At 34.8% G+C, this 20,451-nt stretch overlaps 1 protein-coding gene across 5 annotated transcripts in view; it reads left to right on the top strand.

Moving 5' to 3' along the window:
* The window catches only part of CNTN5 (contactin 5), a 656,947-nt gene that overhangs the window by 391,435 nt on the left and 245,061 nt on the right, over window positions 1-20,451 (top strand). For all 5 annotated transcript variants that reach the window (XM_068930406.1, XM_068930402.1, XM_068930403.1 and 2 more), the window contains 2 exons: window positions 7,342-7,465; window positions 12,232-12,407. In XM_068930406.1, the coding sequence (XP_068786507.1) occupies window positions 7,342-7,465; window positions 12,232-12,407 (300 nt within the window). The remainder of the gene's footprint in view (window positions 1-7,341; window positions 7,466-12,231; window positions 12,408-20,451) is intronic.

Here is a 20,451-nt window from a genome sequence, read left to right as displayed (position 1 = left end):
CTCAGAGGCCTGACATAGCTTATAATAAAGCTCCTCTTATACTGACTTTATGCCATTTAATCTGCACTCTCAATTCAGTATGGATATCGTGATATCTCAAATTAATAGAGCTATGCTGTAGCTCACTGCTGAATTTAGACTATATGGAATTACTTAGCGTAACCATGCAGTTAAGGCAGTACAGTCTTTCTGTTAGTTAAATGCGAACTATTTTTCAATGTGGAATGTCACAACTAAATGTGCACAGCAAGTCTGAATTATTCATGAAATAGTATTGAAGAGTCACACAACTGCGAATACTCATACTTCCTCATTGTTCCCACAACTTTTGGAAGGGCAGCAGCAAAGATAATTAAATTTAACATTGAATGAAGACTGGTTTTCTCCTTCTGTCTTCGATTTGATGTCTTTTAGAAGAAAAGAAAGAGAAGGGCCCAGTCCACAACTGACAGTGTTTGGTAACCCGAAACTTCAAGATGTGAAAAATCTGAATTTAACTCCTGCTGATGGTTCCTGGTGCCACACCATCTGCTTTGTTCAGTCATTAAGCAGTCTGAATTAAAGACATGCACTACTAGAAAATTTCTCTTTGCTAAAAAAATATTGAGGAGTGCTGATTAATGCAATTTGGATAGTTTGAACTATTTAAGTTTAGATTAGATTTGTTTCAGATCCCAAAACAGAGAAAGAGTAAAGTTTTCTAGCTACAGGAAAAACTTGTCCTAGCTTTCTTGATATGCAAATAAATATATCTACTTCAGAAGACAGAAATCTGAAAATCCGAGGCAAGAATTTGGTCCCTTAGCAGTGTAAAGTCGGTCATGCCTGGATAGTACGCTGTTCCAGTGTGTAGTGTACTATAATCAGTGTACCTCCATAAGGGCATATGTACTTTCCTGTATTTACCTTGCAATGGAAAAGATTCCTCAAAGTCTCCAGACTTTTAAGTTAACGGAAACATATTTTTTAGCTACAATGTATTTTATTTTTTAAGAAGTATGTTCACGTATATACCCTATTCCAGTGACCTGGAGGTACATCAGGCATGGAGAAAAGCAAGCTGTGTGTAAAATGAAACTACTTCAGTTACTACAGAGTTGAAAATCTGGGAGGTTACGGGAAACTTTATTCCCATCTAGCAGTATTTCTCTTGATTTCAGAACAGGAGCATGTTCTGATTTCTCAGCAAAAGAACCAAAGAACATATGAATTTTTTCATCAATAATTGAGGGAGAGAGTGAAACGATACCTGTATGTAAGAAGGGGAAACCACATTTTGACTACTATCTATCTGAGATGCAGAAGAATTAGGTTCCAGTTTCCGCGCTAAGGAAGGTTTAATTAATGGCTACTAAGAAGTCAGATAGTCCACCTTGAAAGTGCAAATGTGCTGTCAGGAGAACTTTTGATTCCAAATAATATTCAAGAATATTCTGATATAATTTAAAAGGAATGCTTTTACTAATGTGAGGCATATTTGCCGTTTCCTTGCATTCCTGGACAATACTAGTTAAAATAGTAAGTTGTAATGGAGGTGTTTATTGCATTTAGTTGGCTCAGCTGAAAATAGTGGAAAATTTCAAATATCCAAAATATTGAAAATGTTGAAAATAACAACTGAAAATTTGTAAAGTGAGAGCAAATTAGCTGTTATGTTGCTTGGTTGCAATGTGTGGCTATAATTCTCAGGCGTACGTGTCACTCTATAATATCACCAGTCTCATAGCAGTTAAGTAAGATGCAGAAAACTTGATGTTTTAATAAAAGCCTAAGTGAGGAACAAAAAAGTTACCTTTGAGAAATTGAAATAGTAAATTAAAAACTGCATATATCTATTCTTCTTTCTCAATAGATGTGACCCAATAAACGGAAACTTTGAATTATTTGTCATCATCATACTTGTTATGATACTTTGTAGCCTCTTAATATTTATCTCATTTTATGCTCTTGTATACATTAGAAAGAAGAAACAAAATGATCAGATATATAATTCAAACCCTCCTACACACAGCCACAGAAGACTGTCTTGTTTAAGAGCATGGGTCACTGAAAGTTAAAAAATGGGTGCAGTCAAACCTGATGCTTCTGGGCATAAATTCCTTCCCTGGAAGCGATCAGGAAGGATATGCCACCTCCAATGCATCAGAGCCTGGGTAGCCTTTTCAGCATTCAGGACTGAAGAGGTGCACTATCAGATGGCATCGCCTTTCCTCCGGAGCGCTTACCACCTGCAGCCACAGGCATGATTGCAGACCAAGAGCCAGCCCCTGTACAGCAGACTAGACTTCTCTGTTTCTAAAGTAAACAATTAAACTGCATAAAAGTGTACATAGGTAATGTATAGCAATGTTGTGGTTTGGAGCACATATGTTTTAGATATAGGCTTATTGGTCATCTTAATTTATGAAATCTAAAATGGTTAGGGTTTCTAATCCTGTAAAAATTTAAACTCAGAAGAGGCCTGTTAGCTTCAGTAGAATACCTCATATGTGCTCAAGCGGATTTAATGGTTAGGCCCTTTTTTCTGTCATTTCTTGGTGATTATCCATGTATGCTGTCATTTACAAGTGTAATTTTGCAATTCTGTTTGCTTGTGAGGCAAGCATAAGGTCTCAAAGAACATACTACTGTAGCTGTTCACAATCAGACCTAGACACTGATTTTTCAAGAAAGACTGTCATCAGAAAGAGCAGACCGACATAGTTAATTAGACCTGTGACTGATAATCAGAGTTTATTAATCCTGATGTTGGCTTTCTTGAGAGTAATTGAGCAACCTTGTAGTCTGGCATATAAAAGGACACATGAACAAGGTCTGTGAAGACTAATCAACATGTAGTTCAACTGTGCACTGAAAGAATTGTATCTAATTTTTTAATGGTGATTAAATATGTGCTTAATAAATAATGCAGTACTCCTAAAAGATAAATTAAGAAATTCCCAGTTGTAATCGTATGAAACTCACATGGTAGCCCAATTCAGCCTGGAAACCTCAAGCAGGCTCTCTTAATTACTTCGTGTTTTTATTAAAATAGATGCAACTTGGTTTTCCCGAAAGAATTGATATTTTAAAATAATGTGCCAAGATTGGCAATGACACTAAATTTATTTCAAAGCGAATTTTTAACTCTTGTACTTTTCAACTGTTAAACTTTGTTGCCACCTACTTAAAATCTCCCGTCCTTAAAACAATGACAGATGAGATTCATCAGTTCCTAAGGCAGCTGACTACATCCCGTACACTTCAGTAGACATAAGGTTTTTTCCAAGCATATCAGATTTCAGTCTGCACATTATTCTCTTAGTTGGGATGTCTATCTCAGAAAGAATAATGGTAGAATAATAGACAAAGAAAAAATGATATTATTCAAGAACAAAAATGAAACAGTACTGACAAATTGAAAATTGTGAAGCAGTATGGTAATTATAGAATTTTCAGAAATTTGAAGTCATTTATATGGATGCTGAATATCAACCCAATTCATTTACGATGGAATTAAATGTTTTAAATTATAAATTAAGATTATAGTTCCTTAATTCCATTCTTTAATATGAAAATGCTGAGAACTGCATATAAATAATTACTATTTAAAATATCAGTTGATAAATTGATCAAACTGCAAAAGGTAGTCAAGATTCTATTCATGTGTATGCATTAATGCCATGCACATACATAATTTTTAAATTTGTTCTAGAAAATGGATTAATTATATTAATTTATGATGTGTTCAGCCGCATTGTTCAGTTTCAGAGATTTAAGGCAGTGGAGCTAGCATTTTGACTGACATACTGCTCAGTCCTGCCCCCATGACTGCTAGTCTTGCACATCTGTTGGCTTACTCTACGATCTCTCCTTGCCTAAAAACCTAGTTTAACCTTGATTATCTTTATTATGGACAAGGAAAGGAGATCTGCATCCCTGAATCTCATCCCACCATGAAACTGCAACATTGCCAGAGTGGTGTGCACTGGCTTCTGGGAAATGTTCTCAGGACACACAGTTTTAATATAGTCTTAAGCTACCTACACAGAAAACAGAATACAGGACCTCAAGTGGTGTTCCAGTCAGTTTTAGAAGAGTCTAGGACTTTCGGTTACTTTTAGTGTGATGTTAAGTGCACTAGCTTGCTAAAATAGGTAGCCAACATTGATATAATCACTGAAGCCCACACAATACTTCATTTTATTTGAGCTGTTAGAAGCATTATTCATAACAAAATTAAAGTTTATTCAATTATAAGCCAATTAGTATTTTAATTTGAAAAATAATTTAGAATATTTTTGAAAATATTTGAAATATTGAAACTTACATGTTTGCATCCGCAGTGTTTCCCTCACTGCATTTGCAGTAAAAAGAGAAGGTATAGAACACTTAAGATTTCCTGTTCCTAGACTTTCATTGGAGTTCGAATAAAGATGGTATTATTAGATGATCTATTATGACTTCTTGCATATCACAGCCTATTACATTTTACCTAATCATCCCTTTATCAAGCCTAATAATTCATGTTTTATTACAGTCTTACTTTTTAAATATGTGTTTTGATCTCTTCAGAATAGTCCATTTTGTTCAATTATTCTGTTGCAGTCCAGATGATTTGACTGAGAAGAAGTTTAGTCAGTTTAGCTACAAACTGATGAACGTTCTCATTCGTTATTGAACATTCTCATTCATTACTATGTCAGTTCTGAGTCTCCAAATAATCTGTGCTCATACTGCATACTCCATTTGAAATGCAGATAAGCAGCTAACCACATTGTCCCATCTCTCAGGAACATAACTTGCACCCACTGAACTTTCTCTGTTACCTTCATCTTCACTGCACACATCAGTAAAACCTTCTGTGTTCCTCATTCCTCATAACGAAAGTATGAGCCCATTTTGGCGCTACCATTAAGAATGCCAGCCTCCACTGGAAGAGTTCACTTTTTTTCCAAGAGGAGAGTGAAACACAGTCTTTCAATATTATTGTTGTGAATAGTACAGATAGTTAGAACACTTGTATTTCCAGTGACACCAGCACCGATACTATACTAGCATTGCATCCTTTTCTTTCTTTGTGACAAAAAGTTTAACCTATGGGGTCACTTCTAGAAAGAAGATAAAACCATTAGTCTCCGTGCATACTCCTTAAATACACACCTAAGAATCTGCATGTGATAACATAACGTAAATAAAGATTTGGTTTTGCATTCTTTAATTAATTGTTGTGTTTGCTAAACTCTAGCTTAATGAGTGTCCTGATTACTTATGCCCATATTCTTTAGTGTTCTTTCTTGTGCTAGGTAAGAAGTAGGTGGCTGAATTATAAGGAGCAATCTATAAAATGTATTTGTCCCATGTTTCCTTGCTTAAAAGAAGTTTTGCCAGCTGATTGCCTCTGCCTTTGTGACAGCCTCAGATGAACTGCTCAAAACTTCGTACTGGGGTTATTTTAATTTCTGTAATATAAGAATATATAAGTATAGCTTAGTTTTTTCGTGTGTTCTTTTTAAATAATGCAGGTATCTATCCCAGAAAACAGATTCCTGCCAATAAGTCCAATTGAAGCAATTGAACAAACACAGCATTAATGTAAACATGCAGAAGAGTAATCCACTCACACAGTCCTGTAGGAAGGGTGCAAAAACTTGAAAATGATGCAAAATAAACTGATAATTGTTACTGCTCTGATTTATTGCCTTTACAAATTGACAAAGTAATTATTTGAATGTATTTCAGTAGAAATGTACATATCTGAAAATAAAGGTATTTTCATAATCCACATTTGAAAAGAAATGTAATAGAATAAACTGAGACTCATTTAATAAATGCACATTCACTAAAAAGAAAGGATGAAAAGGATTGTGGGTTTTCATGTGGTCCTTTCACAATATGGTAATAACAGAATTTAGACAAACGAAATGTCGGTCTTTAAGAGGTGGAACCTGGGAACGTGCACCCCAGCAACGATGAGAAACATGGGGAACATAGGTCATAGTATTATCAAACTATACAATATGTGTGCTGTATGCATGATAATACTATGACCTGTGTTTGCCACATTTCTCATCCTTTATCAGACCCCAAGTCTTCCTTATCTGTACCAAGACCCATAGTCCCATGTTCCTCTTCCTGTTCAGCCAAACTTCTGAACCTCTTAGCAGTTTGGCAAAGGTCACAGTTCCTGGGCTGTGAACCCATGGTATGCGGTGGCAATTGAATGGACTTAGTTGAGTAATACAGTAAATCATTTTGATACATCACCAACCAAAAAAATAAAATAGCTAAAGGGGGTCTTCCTCAGGTGCATGTGAAAATCTTTTTTTAATTCAAGCTGGTATTCTGCCTGGTAGGAAGGCGACAGGGGCCCAACTCTCACACTAGGTTCTACACATATATCAGGAGGTCATAAACTGCCTAATGTGCTGTGCTGTCCTCAGTACTCCTTGGAGGACTTTTATGATGTGAACATATGAAACTGTGAAAGTGAGAGAGAGAGAACCCTGCCTCCATATGTTTCATTACCACTAATAGGACAATGTGTCTGTTCCCCACACCGGCCAAATCCTCAGGCTAGCAATGTAAATTTGATGAGTATTACAGGACTAAATGAGTTAAGAATTGGGAGTAAGTCTAGGTTGGTTAAAATGCCACAGTCTTCTGTTTCATTGTGAGTGTTTTCGTTATGCAAAGCTACACGATCAGGAGTGCTGTGCCTGCAACCCTTTACTTTTCTGGAAGTTACACTTCCTTCTACAGCGTAGGAGTCGGTCATAGAGGTATTCTTGGGGCTTATTCAACTTTCTTGTCAATAACTGTACATTCATATGAAAATATAGATATATGCTAAAATTAGAGAAGAAAGTGGAGGAAAATTAAATGTCAGATTTTAGTATGTATTATTTAACAGTAACTACCAGGCACTGTCGTTAATTTTACAAGTGATTTTTCTTTGACATAAAGGGGGAAATTGTGATAGCATGCATTCTTTGTGATATGAGCTGTTGCAAGCAGCTGAAGAATTTTTGTTTACCTTACTGCCTATGGTTGGGGTTAATTCCTCTAGCTGTCTTAATCCTCTGGAGCTGGTCATTACAGTTTGGATCAAAAAAATTCTGAAAAGAAAGGCGTTCTAATTCATAGCCTTAGAATAAAATATATTACTCTATCTTTACCTCTTTTTTTTTCTTTTTTCTTTTTAGGTTAACTATAACCTTTCAGCATAACATCTGAAATAACGTGATTTGGATTCGCGGAAAACAAAGATAAACTTGCATGCTGTAACCTAACTTTTTAAAAGCTAAAATACGTTAACATTTGTTCAGAAATCCAAAACTACAGCACTTTCTCTTTCCACAGAAAGTGTTGATTATGGACCAGTATTTGTACAAGAGCCAGATGATGTGATTTTTCCCACTGATTCAGAGGAGAAGAAAGTGTCTCTGAATTGTCAAGCTCGTGGAAATCCTGCTCCCACATACAGGTACATGTTTTAGAATTTTTTTATGATTTTCTGAGTATGTGGCCACTACCAACTCCATTCTGAGCATCAGTGTGCATCAGATAATATAACAGAAAAGCCTGGAATGAAGGCAAAGGGATTTGTGAAATATCACATTCTATTTTCCATAGATTGTGTCTATCCATGCGGAAGGATGCCTTTTCTCTGCTTTTATGACTCATGTCTGTTAGAGTTCACCAGATCAAAATCTTTAATTAATATTTTTCTGAATACAAAGCTAGGAAAATATGCTATGAAGTTATGAAATACCATCCCATTTTCTAGGGAAAGTAATAAAGAGCAGTTACATTAAATGGCATGACTATGAATATAAGAAACCATGACTGAGGCAAATCAGGAGTCTTTCATTGCCAAGTCACCATCTTAGCCCTCTGTAACCATTGTCTCCATGTTAACTCTTGCCTGTTTTGCCGTGCGAGCTGTTCCCGCACTCTGCGTTATGCCACACACATGAGTCTGAGACTTCAGTGCATTAATGGTGCCCACTTACAGGTGGGAACAATATGCTGTAGTCACCTTCCTCCATTTCCTATATCTGACTCTGCTCATATTTTATGCAAATTACAAGCAAAGTCGGAGGGTTGGGGGAGCACACGGTTAATTATTTTTTCCAGACACCCTCTATCTTTTCTCATAGAGTCACTCTTCTCATACAGAAGGAGTATAAGGACTCTTACGCCTGTGTTTCATCAAATGCGGCAATCATCAATTCTGTATTTTATTTTTTACCTGCTAAACTTCTTGTTTCATCTGTGGATCTTTTAGGATTCGGGATGAGTTTCCCTTTGACTTGAATCATATAGCTCCTATGACTAGAATAAATTCCCCAGCGCAACAGCGCTGTGCCTCGAATCTACTCTTTGCAACAGACGTGACTCAATATACAGATCTGATGCGTGGCACAACCTCCCCAAACAGCACAGACAAGACTAAGACATGTAGCATGGGATTAGGAATGAGTGGCCAGAAATTCTTCAGACTTGAACTGCACGAACTCCTTTTACTGTGAGATGAAAGCTATGCTTACATTTTACCTGATCGATATTCCTTCTGTAATTTCTGTTGCATATTTGCTACTTTGTTTACTGATAAAAAAATGATGCACATTCGTTCTCCCTACTCTTAAAGAGCTGGCAGTCCCTCAAATATAGCGTGTAGCCATGGAGAAGAGGCACAAATTCCCACTCAAAAGAGGAGACCCTCATTATTATTTTGGAATTGTTCTCTTTGGGGAACCTATGCCATCTCCCTTCTTTCTCAGTCCAAACACTTTTGCATTTTCACAGTGGAATGCAGTAAACTAATACAGACTAAGTATACCTATTTCTTCAGTTTGCCAGAGATGAACTGGTATCAGCACCCTCACAAACATACTGTCCTGACTTCTGTTCCTGCAAGGAAAACTTTGGCCAGAAAGGCCTAATCCTAACAACACAGCTCGACTGCTGTCTCTTCTGTTGCTGCCACTTGTCTGTACAGCGTCTGCAATGTATCAGTCAAGGGAAGGAAAAAAAAAAGGACTTAATGAAAGGAATATTGCTCTCCAAGGCAGGTATGGAGGGAACTTAACTTTAAAAAAAGCTACAGATCGGCAGAAGTTTGATGGATTTCACCCTCCAACTTTTTCCACTTGAAATAGTGGGGAGAAAGCATATTTCTGTATCACCAAAGAAGATGCTGTCCTATTATCTACAAACACTGGACAATCAAGATCTTTACTTACATAGGAAGTGAGGACCATGCTGGTAACGTTTTTTCTTCAGCTACGAATGAAGCAAAATACAATTTATAAGTTATATTAAAAGAGCATTTAAAATACTCAAAAAAGCCAAAATTGAGGTTGTCTTTGCCGTTTTATGTCATTTCCTTCCTGTATGACTAATGATACAGTGTTCATAATCTGTTTACAAATCATTCTTTCCTGGGACATAACTTCAAGTTAACAGACTGGAAAATGCTCATCCCATTTGCAGAGTTTCTTCCTCCTTGCTAAGAGCTTCTTTCTCCTTGTTCAGCCTCTACCCTGAAATCAGATTTTTTTTAATTTCTTCACGTTTTTTTTTTTCTGTGTTCCACTTATTAACATATCTAGATGCATTGATTTAGGGCATAACTCCCCGAGATAAACTGATGTTAAGTACTCAGGATCTCTGCAAATCATACATCATTACGTTAAGACCCATACAATGACGAGCTTAAATTACTGACCTTCAGTGAAGATTACGGTCATTCACAAGCCTCACTAGAGCAACAGTGACACTGAGTCAAAGGCAGGTGCAGCTTTCCCTGTGGCAGCGTTCTGTTACACATCCTGCTCATGAAACACTGCGTCCCCTCTTTTACTTAGGATGGGTTTAGGCTGGCTGGAATATTTCTACCACTATCATTTTCTGACAGAAAAGGCAGCAGAATAATAATAATAATAATAATAATAATAATAATAGTAATAGTAATAGTAATAGTAATAGTAATAGTAATAGTAATAGTAATAGTAATAATAATTTTCTGGTTTTTAAGTCAAATTAGTATATTTTGAAATATTTTGTGTCATTTGTCTTCAAGAAAAAAATTAAATTGATTTTTCCCATCAGTGGCTTGCCTTTTATATATTGCGTTTGGTTTCCTGTGCTCCAGAATCAGTCAGGATACCTAAAAGAAAACATGACACGTAATTCAGTGTTATTTTTCCTCTGATATGCTTAGATATGTGAAGGGAATGAGATAATTCAGAATGAGATCCAAACTTTTGGGGAAGCATTACAAAAACGTAATTTTGCATTGAAATTCAACTGAAAATGAAATTAAGTGAAGCCAGCCAAGTAAAGCAAACCGAATTTTGCTTCAACTTCCATTTGGAAATGCTTAAACATTTCATTTCAGCTTTTTCCTGATCTAAATCTCCATCATTTCTGGATCAATTCATTTTTCATTCTTATTTCACTAAAAAAAAAAAAAAAACAACACCTTTCATTACGATTTAATTCAAAAACTAATCTTAAATTAATATTTGATTATTAATAAATTGTTCAAGACAAAAATTTCTACTTCTTTTTATCCCTGCTAAGTATGAATCTCTATAAAAATTAGGTAGAGAACCCTACAGACATGTCCTTAGTATCCTTTCTGATACAAAACTATTGTCAGCAGTGTTTCATTCCTTTCATTGAACAATGCAGGAGTCCTTAGTAATCAAAAGTTCCATGGTGATAAAAGGGACAAATGAAAATTTTACAGTTCATCTTAATGCTTATAATTCTAACCTTTGAATTAAGAAAAATTCAGAGGTACTCTAGCTGAGTTCTGCTGTCTGTACCTCATTCACCATAACAGGATAGGGTAAATTGATAGTTATTTTACTTCATTAAAGTTGCCTCCAGACTCCAGATGTTGCCAAGTTCTTACAGTCTTTTCTGAACTTCAGAAAAGCTTGGCAATTTCCTGAGGCAACTTCGAAATTGCAGAATAGCTGCTAGCTAGTGATGGAAGGAAATATCTGTGCATTATAATATTGATGCCATACGACACTTTTTATACAGAATCACGATACCTGTTAGGCTGCTTATCTTTTTGCAATATCAGAAACATTCTTTTAACAATTTGATACAAAAGCAAATTTAAAATGTCTTCTATGTGGATTATTGTTCTTTAACCGAGATATTGCCATCCTACTCAAAGATTATTCAGAGTGTTTGAATCCATTAATTGAAAAATCTATTCTCTTGCAGGCAATGGAATATTTCAAGAATTATTGTTTCAGAGGGGTGAAACTCTTTGCTAGGGAATAAAAAGAGAAAAAAAAATTACTCACCTAGAAGAAAGATTGAGAGATTCTTAGGTTACATCTGAACCTCAGAAAAAGTATTTGCCTTACTGAGTCTGTGAACTCATGATTCAGACTGCCTGGCTTACTCCACCAATTTATATTCACTGTCTCTATTGTTCAAGCTTCTCGTTTCACTCCCAGATGCTTCACAGGCTTAGTCAATCTTCTTCCAGCTCCTCATCTGAGCTTAGTTTCCATATCTTAAATGTAGGTATTACTCAACTAGCCACCAGATAATTCCAGTATCCCTGGTCCCAGTCTTCTCAGTTTCATGTACCCTGGTCCAGCTAGTATAATTTTGCCTTTCTCAGTTACTGACATCCCTTATTCCCCAAGTCTATGTCTCTTAAATCTACCTACCTACTCTTCACAGGTCTTACTTTTCTTCTGTTTATGTTTGAATCAAGTTTCTCCATTTCCTGAACTCCAAAAAATGAATGCTGAAAGAACAGAAGAGAAAAGTTGCTTGCTCACGTACAGTGCAGCCTCAGCACTGTCAACAATCTGGGGTCATCTGGGCCCAAGGCTTTAATGATAAAGTATGAACTGAAACTCCGATTATCATGAGAACGATAAAAGTAATATCCTGGACATAAAGGATGCATCTGTTATGTAAATTTCAAGTGCCATGTCGCTGTGGACCACAGTGTTTTGCAAACGAAAGGGTTAAGATCTCTTTTGACCTGATTTTTTTTTTTTTTTCCAAAAGATTTACCTTTTGGGCAAGCATGTCTTGGAATGTGTCTGTCCAAAAGTTTCCCAAAGTAATAGATTACTCCAAAAACTACCTTTTCAATAGCAGATGTCCTTAGTAATAGCTGATGCTGTGAGCTTCTGTATACTAAGCATGATGCCGTCCTTTGGCTATAAGATGCTTAAGTAGTTTGTTTCTATTTCTCCTAAGATGGCTTCGAAATGGAACTGAAATCAACATTGAGAGTGACTATCGCTACAGTTTAATAGAAGGAAGCTTGATCATCAGTAACCCCAGTGAAATGAAGGATTCTGGACAGTATCAGTGTTTAACTACCAACATGTTTGGCAGTATATTAAGCAAAGAGGCCTTTCTTCAGTTTGCATGTGAGTAACAATTTTTTTTTTTAAACATAGATCAGATCTTTATATTGTACTAAACTGTAATCTGAATATTTTACACAAAAGTAACACTGTCTACTGACTTTACTGTGTTAGGTTAGAATCTCAGGATTAGAAACAAAATGCTTAGTGGGAAAGAGTTGTTTTCTATGGAATTTTGTTTTGAGAATAGTCAGAATCAACTAATAGGGAAAGTCAGAACCACCTAATAAAGCATTTGGGCACATATGCCAAATGCTATTTTCTAATGACCTACTTGTATATTCCCCAGTGATATATTTCATTCATTGCTAATTTTCTGAAACACGCATATTATTTTACCACACTATTCAAACATGTGTGAGACTCTGCTTGTCCTTAAGCAAGAGATAAAGAACATTAAACTTACCACATAGTTGGATAAAGTGCACCTATATCTGCTGGGTAGTCTGCATCAATAATTATATGTGTATGAGCATCGTGTGTGTTAGTGTATAGTTTTGTATGTATACATATGTTTTATGTCCGTATTTATGTATACATATAATATAGTCTACATAAGACTGAGAAATTTTTAGAGCTATTAATAAATGAAATTTATCACTGGAGAGTGTAGAAACTGAAAATGCAATAGCTTTTGAAATCATTTGCTACAATGTTATTTCCGGAAGCTATCAACAATTCATGATACCAAGTGAATGCCTATAGTCTATTAATAATGCTCTTTTTCAAACAATAAAGCTATTTGAAAACTTACAAACAGGAGAGCCAAGCTGAGAATTTAAGGTATTCTACCTCCAAATCTGACTAGCTTGCAGTGCGTTACAGAGAGGCAACCAGCAGTTCTTTAGTGCATAAGGCTTTTTTTTTTTTTTCAGTTAAGCCCTACCACTAGGGTTTTTAAGAGACAGGTGTGCACAAGGAGGTGGGTTCTAATTTCTCAGATATTGCTGAAAATTGAGCATCACCATGAACACAAAGGAGTGAGGCAGCACTTCGTGCAGTCATAGCTAGAGAACAGTGAGGCCAGAAGCTGCTTACCTGCCTGTCTGCTAATACACGGAGTGCCCTGGAAAACCCAGCAGAGCTAATGGGAGTCAAAGGATCCTCTGTTTCACCACCCCTTCCTGATAAACACAAACCTCTCAAATCTATCATTTTAGTCTTTTCTGCTGCAAAAACTATTAAAATATAAGGACTACCTAAAGTGTAGGTAGATCATCGTAACACTGATCTTCTCACTGGAAAGTATTGGAGCTCAATTTTAAATTTAGCTCTGAGAAAATTCTGCTACATTTTATCATTTAGACCACAAAAGTGTTATAAAACAAATCAGTTGGTTATAGAACCTGACAATTGGTAAATATGGGTTGTGCTAGGGCCTTGAACCTCAGATTTTCATTCCCCTTTCAGAAGCTTGGCTAAAAGGTGTCCATTTGACCTCCAGCTGAAAAAATGATAAGGAAATTGAGAACTGGTGCCCAAGCAAAAGAAAGCCAATGGGGTTTCAGTAGCTAGGTCCAGAGTTCATATAGGACCCCATGTATTTCCAGCTGCATTATGCTGAAATCTTTTTTTTTTTTTTTTGACTACTTCTAATAAAATACATTTAGCTAAGGTTGTAAAGAAAGAATAAGAGAGAAAGGGTTGAGTTTGGTAGGTTTCTTTTTTATTCTATTTTTTTTATTAGTTTGCACAACTGCCTTGCCGATGTCAAAGTTCTTATGTTACAATAACTTGAATGTGTTCTCTACTCATTGAAGTATTAGCTTGGGAATGGTAGCGAAACTTTTCCAGGCAAGGTTAACAGACAACTGCTCTCTAAAAGAGCTGAGGTGTAGCAAACAATGTTGCAGAGTTTGCAAGAGATAAGAGGCTGTTATAAGCATATAGAGCTCTGTTAAAAAAAGAGGTAGAGTCCAAGTTCTTTTAGAAGTTGGTGAGCAGCCCTTTAATGAGAGCAGTTTCAAGCTTAATGTTTATTCGTAGACGTTCAAATTCTTTCTAGTATGACATCATTTTTTCCATTCTTGACTTAATGCTTCTTCAAATTCCTGTTCTTAAAGGGCCCTTTAACTTCTTGAATTTAATCTTTTAGCATCTCTTCTGAGCTCTTTTTATTCTAAAATCTCAGCAAATGTAACACATTTCTTCTCTTGGTATCGGTGTTTACTCATCTTTAGTCTATAAGCCTATTGCCATAGTCTCTCAACAGTAAAGCTCTAGTTTTCTGCATAAAGTTGTTCTGCATAAAAACTGAAGTAATATAGCACAACCAAAATAACAGCAGTAGTCTCTCTTAATTCATATTCCACAAACAAATATCTTGGGTACTATATGTGTTTGTTTATCCTTCTAAACTACAACCTACTCAAGCAGTTATAAAATCCCTTTCTTCGGCATGCTATGAACTGCCCTGATATGCTCAGTAAATTATTATTAATGGTTATTGGACAGAGATAATTGTTGATATGCAAAAAGTTCTCTATTCATTACAAAGTGAGCCCTGAAATATTTTTCTCTTTTCAAGTACAGCCTAGAATAACAAATATGCACTGCTGAAATGTTATTTGTATCATGCATGTAGTAATTCACATTATAAATTGGTGTCAATGTACTGTAAACTCATAGCAATCCATCAGAAGGTTAGAACACGCAAGCATGTTTTAGTAAATCAAATGCAAAATAAATTAAAGATTTTCCATTCCGACTTCAGCTTTAAAAGATCTCTCTAAGATAGTACTGAATTTTATCCAGCATGTTCAGCTAAATTTTCTTGAAGCAAAGAATAGAATGCTTTCATCCTGATATCCTTGGGGAAATAATGTTTACAATCATTCGCAAAGTGCTAATATTCTTTATTTCCATTAGAAAAAAGGAATTAGCTTCTCATATGTTTAAAAGAAAGCTCTTTGCATTATAACATGAAGAACTGCTTTGTGAATTGAAACAAAATGCTGTGAAGCCCTATTGCTTCATATTTAGACAAGCTTCTATAGCATAATCCTAATCTTTCTGAAATATTTTAGTAGATTTTTCATATTAAGATATTTTAACAAAGTAATACGTTACATCTCATTTATTAGTAACTGTTTCTCTTGTTTTTAAATGCATTAATTGGTGGAAAATAACCATGTAGTAAATAAAGTACAATGGAGTTGAATTGTAATGAAATACTGTAAGATAAAAGTTCACTATCTTAGAAGTAGGGCACTTTAAAGTGATGGTTTGTTAACAGCATGCATAAGTGTCTCCAGTTATTTTCAATAAGACAAAAAGTAAAATACTGAAAACTTTGTATGTTTTGCTATGTAGGAAAAGGCCTAATCTTCAAATAATTAAAGTAATTGGTGCCCTGCAATCTTATTGTTCTCTGTTGGTTTGAAGAATGATTCATAATCCGAGGCATAAACCAAGGCATTTCTTTCATGAGATGCAGAGGTACACATCATGGCATCCAATTTCCCTTTTTCATTGAAAGCCATGGATTTCAGAAGCTTAGGCACTTACCACTTTCACAGGGAAATTTAAGAAATAATTTATGGACTTGCTTGAATGCATGGTTTGTATGGCTGTGGAAAACAGTTATATCTTTGCAGTTCACAGAGTTTCTGTTCCAATTAAAGAGAGAAATCGCATTAAAGTTAAAAAAAAAGTGATAGGAAAGGTAATAGGGACCATTTAACAAGGTCATACAGGAAAAAAACATATAGCAGACGCTATAATGTGCCTATGCAGAATATCATGAAACTTGAAGAAGAAAACGAGGAACATGTGTGTTGCACTGGGTTTTGTTTTCTTACAATTGCATTATCAAAAATCTAGTTGCTTTGATTATTATTATGTGATTCAGCACCAGTTATGTATTACAAATATAAATGTCTATGTACTATGTCACTTGCATATGAGTGCCTAATTAAAATAGGACTTTGAAACACTTGTATTATGTCTTTGGATTTGAAAGAGAAAGTGTGAATGGAGAGTGAGAGGTAGACAAAGAGAGATAGAGACAGCAAAAATTTACATCATTTTGTATATGTTAAAGATATAACATTTGAAATAGCCTACTGTATCCCTATTCATTTTTATATAGGAAACTGGAAAGACCAGTTATGTGGAACTAGAGATCTGCTCTGAATTTTAAATTATCATTGCAAATATTTATGTAGGCCTAAACCACGAAAAATGTTTTCCTTTCTTTTTCCTTACTTTGCCTTCTCTGTGATCTCTTGTGTCCAAGGCTGTTCTGGGTCATACTATTTTAACAAAGTAATCAAGCAAAGGAGAAAAAAATGAAATAAAGGACAAATATATATTTCAAGAAAAGTAAATTTTGATAGTTTTTATCTTCAATAGAAGAAAAAAAATGTAGAAAAAATCCAAAAAAATGAAAAAATGAAAAAAATCAAACAAATCAGAATTCTTTATCACAAAAATTATGAGTTTAAAATCACAATTCAGAAGTTTAACTCAGTAGCTTATTAAAAAAGTAAAAAGCTATTGGTTTGCTTCAGTTTCAAATGACATTTATACTTCACAATGTCAGTGAAGAGTTAATATGCAAAGTATGTTTTCTCAACAAGATTATTCAGCTCATTAAAATGTAAGAGTATAAAGTCAGTGATTACTGAATTCCTTTAGCTCATCCTTAAATTAATGAATTTAGTAGTTCTGGGTGTGGTTAACTCTATGGAAAAGTTATTCAAGTTTACAGATTCTGCATTCCATAGAAATAGAATGGGAAAATAGATAGTTATTCTATCTTATGCTTTTATTACATTAAGAAAAAATGTATATTTATGAAGGTAAGAGCATCAGCCAAACAGTTAAGCAACCCATAGCAATCTGCAGCAATGATAACTGCTGCAAGCACAAACCTATCTTTATTGGTGAGCTAGTAGTTTTGGTGAAGGGCATACCAACAAGCGTACATTGATAGATGGTTTTACTTTGTTCTCTGCCTCCCCTGATTTCTATTGTTATGAACGTGCATAAATTAAAGGAGGATTTTAAAGTTAAACTTTAATATAAATTTCTCAGCACTGGCTACGTTAGGCATTAGACGTTTGTACATAAGCTTAAAAAGAAGTGTGTCTTTTAAGTGACTAGAACCTGATAGGAAAAAAAAAAAAAGAAAAGAAAGAAAAAAAGAAAATGAGTTTCCAAGCTGATTAACTCTGCCTGCCTTACTACGCAACAACTGCATATTTTTGTCCAGGGTTTGATAGCCTCTCCTTAGAATAGCATGCTGCAACTTTTGTTATAACAGAGGATATAATTTGTGCTGACCACAGGTACAATCTCTGTGGTCCATTAGGTCGCAAAACAAAGTTACTTTTCTCCATTTGTGGATTAAGCAACCTTTTGCAAGTCTACCATCTCTGAGATATTTAGAGCAGGCTTCAAAACATAGAGAAAGGATGGAGAGAAATAACTTTTCATCTGTCTTTTATGGAACTCCTCATTGCAATTTTATTCATCTTATTGTCAATGGCTTTTATGTATTATTTGCCTTTTTTTTATTGAATCTATTTTCTGATTTAATCTAGCAAGAAGGGTATTGATTAAATATAATTTATATGTCCTTTTCCTATTGATGAACTACCATGATTGTCCACTGATGTACAGAATAAGAAGTCAGCAATGTTACAGACAAATAAATCAATAGTTTTTTTGAGGAGACAGCCTGTGTACTGTATATTCCATCATGGCTCACTTCTGACAGCTTGTTAGAGAGTTCATCTCCTAAGAAATGATCTTAATGATCCGTGTTTTCTTTCTTACCGTCATGTTCCCTGGGCATCTCATTGAGTTTACTCCATGATTTTCTAATAAAAATTAATTTGTAAAGATTTGAGTTTCTAGACGTGAGAAAAAACTTGATCTCGTTGTTAATTCATGAATATATATCATAACAAAATATTTAACCACATTATGATATCAATATTTTCTTCCAAACCATACAAAGTTAAACAGCGTTAAGTAGTATAAAAGAAAGATGAGCACCAGCTGATGCTGGGAAAGAAATTACAATGCCATTAGTCATACTTTCATTGTCTCAAAATGTTCCCTTTCATCCTGTAATACAGCCTACGTTACATACTGCTTTTCTCTGAAATATCTTAGTAATGCAAAGAATGGTACTACTCTAGTTAAGAAGATATACAATAGTAGTTTTCACTGTAGAATTTTGGATTTTTTTCTACATAAATCAAGTTGCTTTCAGGAAATATAAGCTTAAGGTACACCTGCAAACTAGGATTACATGACATCAAATGTTAATTGCATATAGGATATGTTGTGCTTTTCATGGTTTATTCATTGAAGAATATAATTTTGGTGAACCTGAAATTAATATGAATTTAGGTCATACTCTACAAATAGTTTCAGCTAAATAAAGACTGAAAATTTTGTGGCATCTCACAGAAAGAACGTATCTGCTTTTTCAGGGGTGGAGACCCTGCTTCCAGTCTCTTCCATTATTTATTTGTGCAGCTGGGGCAGTTTCACAAGGAAAAATTGTCAGATCTTTCTTAAAGAATAAGATTACAAGATAAAGGTGCTATTTTCAGAGGGTATAGGACTTGGATCAAAATCCTGGATCCCAGCTTCCCACATTAATGTTCATATCTGCTCTAAAGTTGTAAAGTATCTAATATTAGATACTCTACAGAATATCTGGATAGATTCACATCTAATCTATCATTGTACATATCTACTCGAATATTCTGCAAATCTATCCCTTTTTTTACTAACAGAATTAAACGATTTTAAACAGGAAACTGTGTATTTTTATTATTTGAATTTTAGCTGCGGTGGTACTTATTCAGAAGTTTATAAAAATATGCTACTTATAATTAAGGTCAATGATATAAGATGATACGAACTTTGGCTCTAATTTAACCAAATACTTCATCTTAAATTATCTTCATAATCTTATTGAAGTTGATAGGGTGAAGTACATGCTTAAAATTAAGCATATGCCTAAATTCTTTGTTGTTGTTAAACAACACGAGAATTTCTAAAGCAACAGTTGAAACAGTCTGTATGGATTTGCTACCATAGTGTCATCTTGACAGAAACATAATAGGTTTAATTAAACATTCTGCCATTCATTTCTTGATCCTTTCTTTCCTAACATGAATAAATAGCTTGGTAGAATAAATTTCTTGCCTAAGAACAGCAGAACTCACTACAGCTCCTTTTATACCACAGTTCTCAAACTTTAATTTATACAAAAAAATAATAATTTATAATAATTTATAATAATTGTAATATATTTTATCATTTATACAAAAATAATTACAAAAAATAATACATTCCCTACTGCTATATTGAAAAAGTCAAAATCAAAACAATGTTTAATTGGCACTAATTTAATTTTTTAAGACATTTTTTCAGCACTTGAGAGTTCACTTGTAACTGAAAACAGCATCCCCTCTTTCTGACAAGAATGCCTACAATATTTACGCATTCTTCACATTTCCCAAAAGGCCATTAATGAGTATTGCCAAACAATGAACATCACGGGAACCCAACTGTGCTCAAGAATATCTATTTACTGAAAGCTTTAGGGAAAAAAATTGTGCCTGGTCTCTTGGACTCCCCTTCCACACAGAGCATGCATGCAGCATATCTTCCAAAAATGGTCTCTTGACTTTAAGTACAGTGACTTGCCTGTAAGAGCAAAAGACCAGCTAAGAGCTCTGGTAGGCTAACTTTGTGGTTTTTTACTCTTTCAGTTCTACTGCTGAAGCTATAGGAGGATTACAGTGTTTCCATTCTTCCATTTCTGTTTCAGTATTAAAAGATCAACTGACTTGCCTCTATGTGAGACCACTTTAAAAAGCAGAAAAAATTCAATTCCTTCCTATCTAAAAAAGTAAATGCTTTCTTTCCATGAAGAAGAGGAGGGAGAAAAAATAATGACTTATTTATCTTTTCTCTGCTGCCTTGAATCATTATCTTGTCTGCTCCAAAAGTGGTTTCGCATCTACGCTAGTAAATTAAACGTTATCTAAGTGTTTAGTAAGTTAAATATTTCTTACTG

Source organism: Struthio camelus, chromosome 1 (genome assembly GCF_040807025.1).
Source record: "Struthio camelus isolate bStrCam1 chromosome 1, bStrCam1.hap1, whole genome shotgun sequence".
Lineage (NCBI taxonomy): Eukaryota > Metazoa > Chordata > Aves > Struthioniformes > Struthionidae > Struthio > Struthio camelus.
The sequence above is the reverse complement of the archived record's forward strand: the minus strand, read 5'-3'. Positions and strand labels throughout refer to the sequence as shown.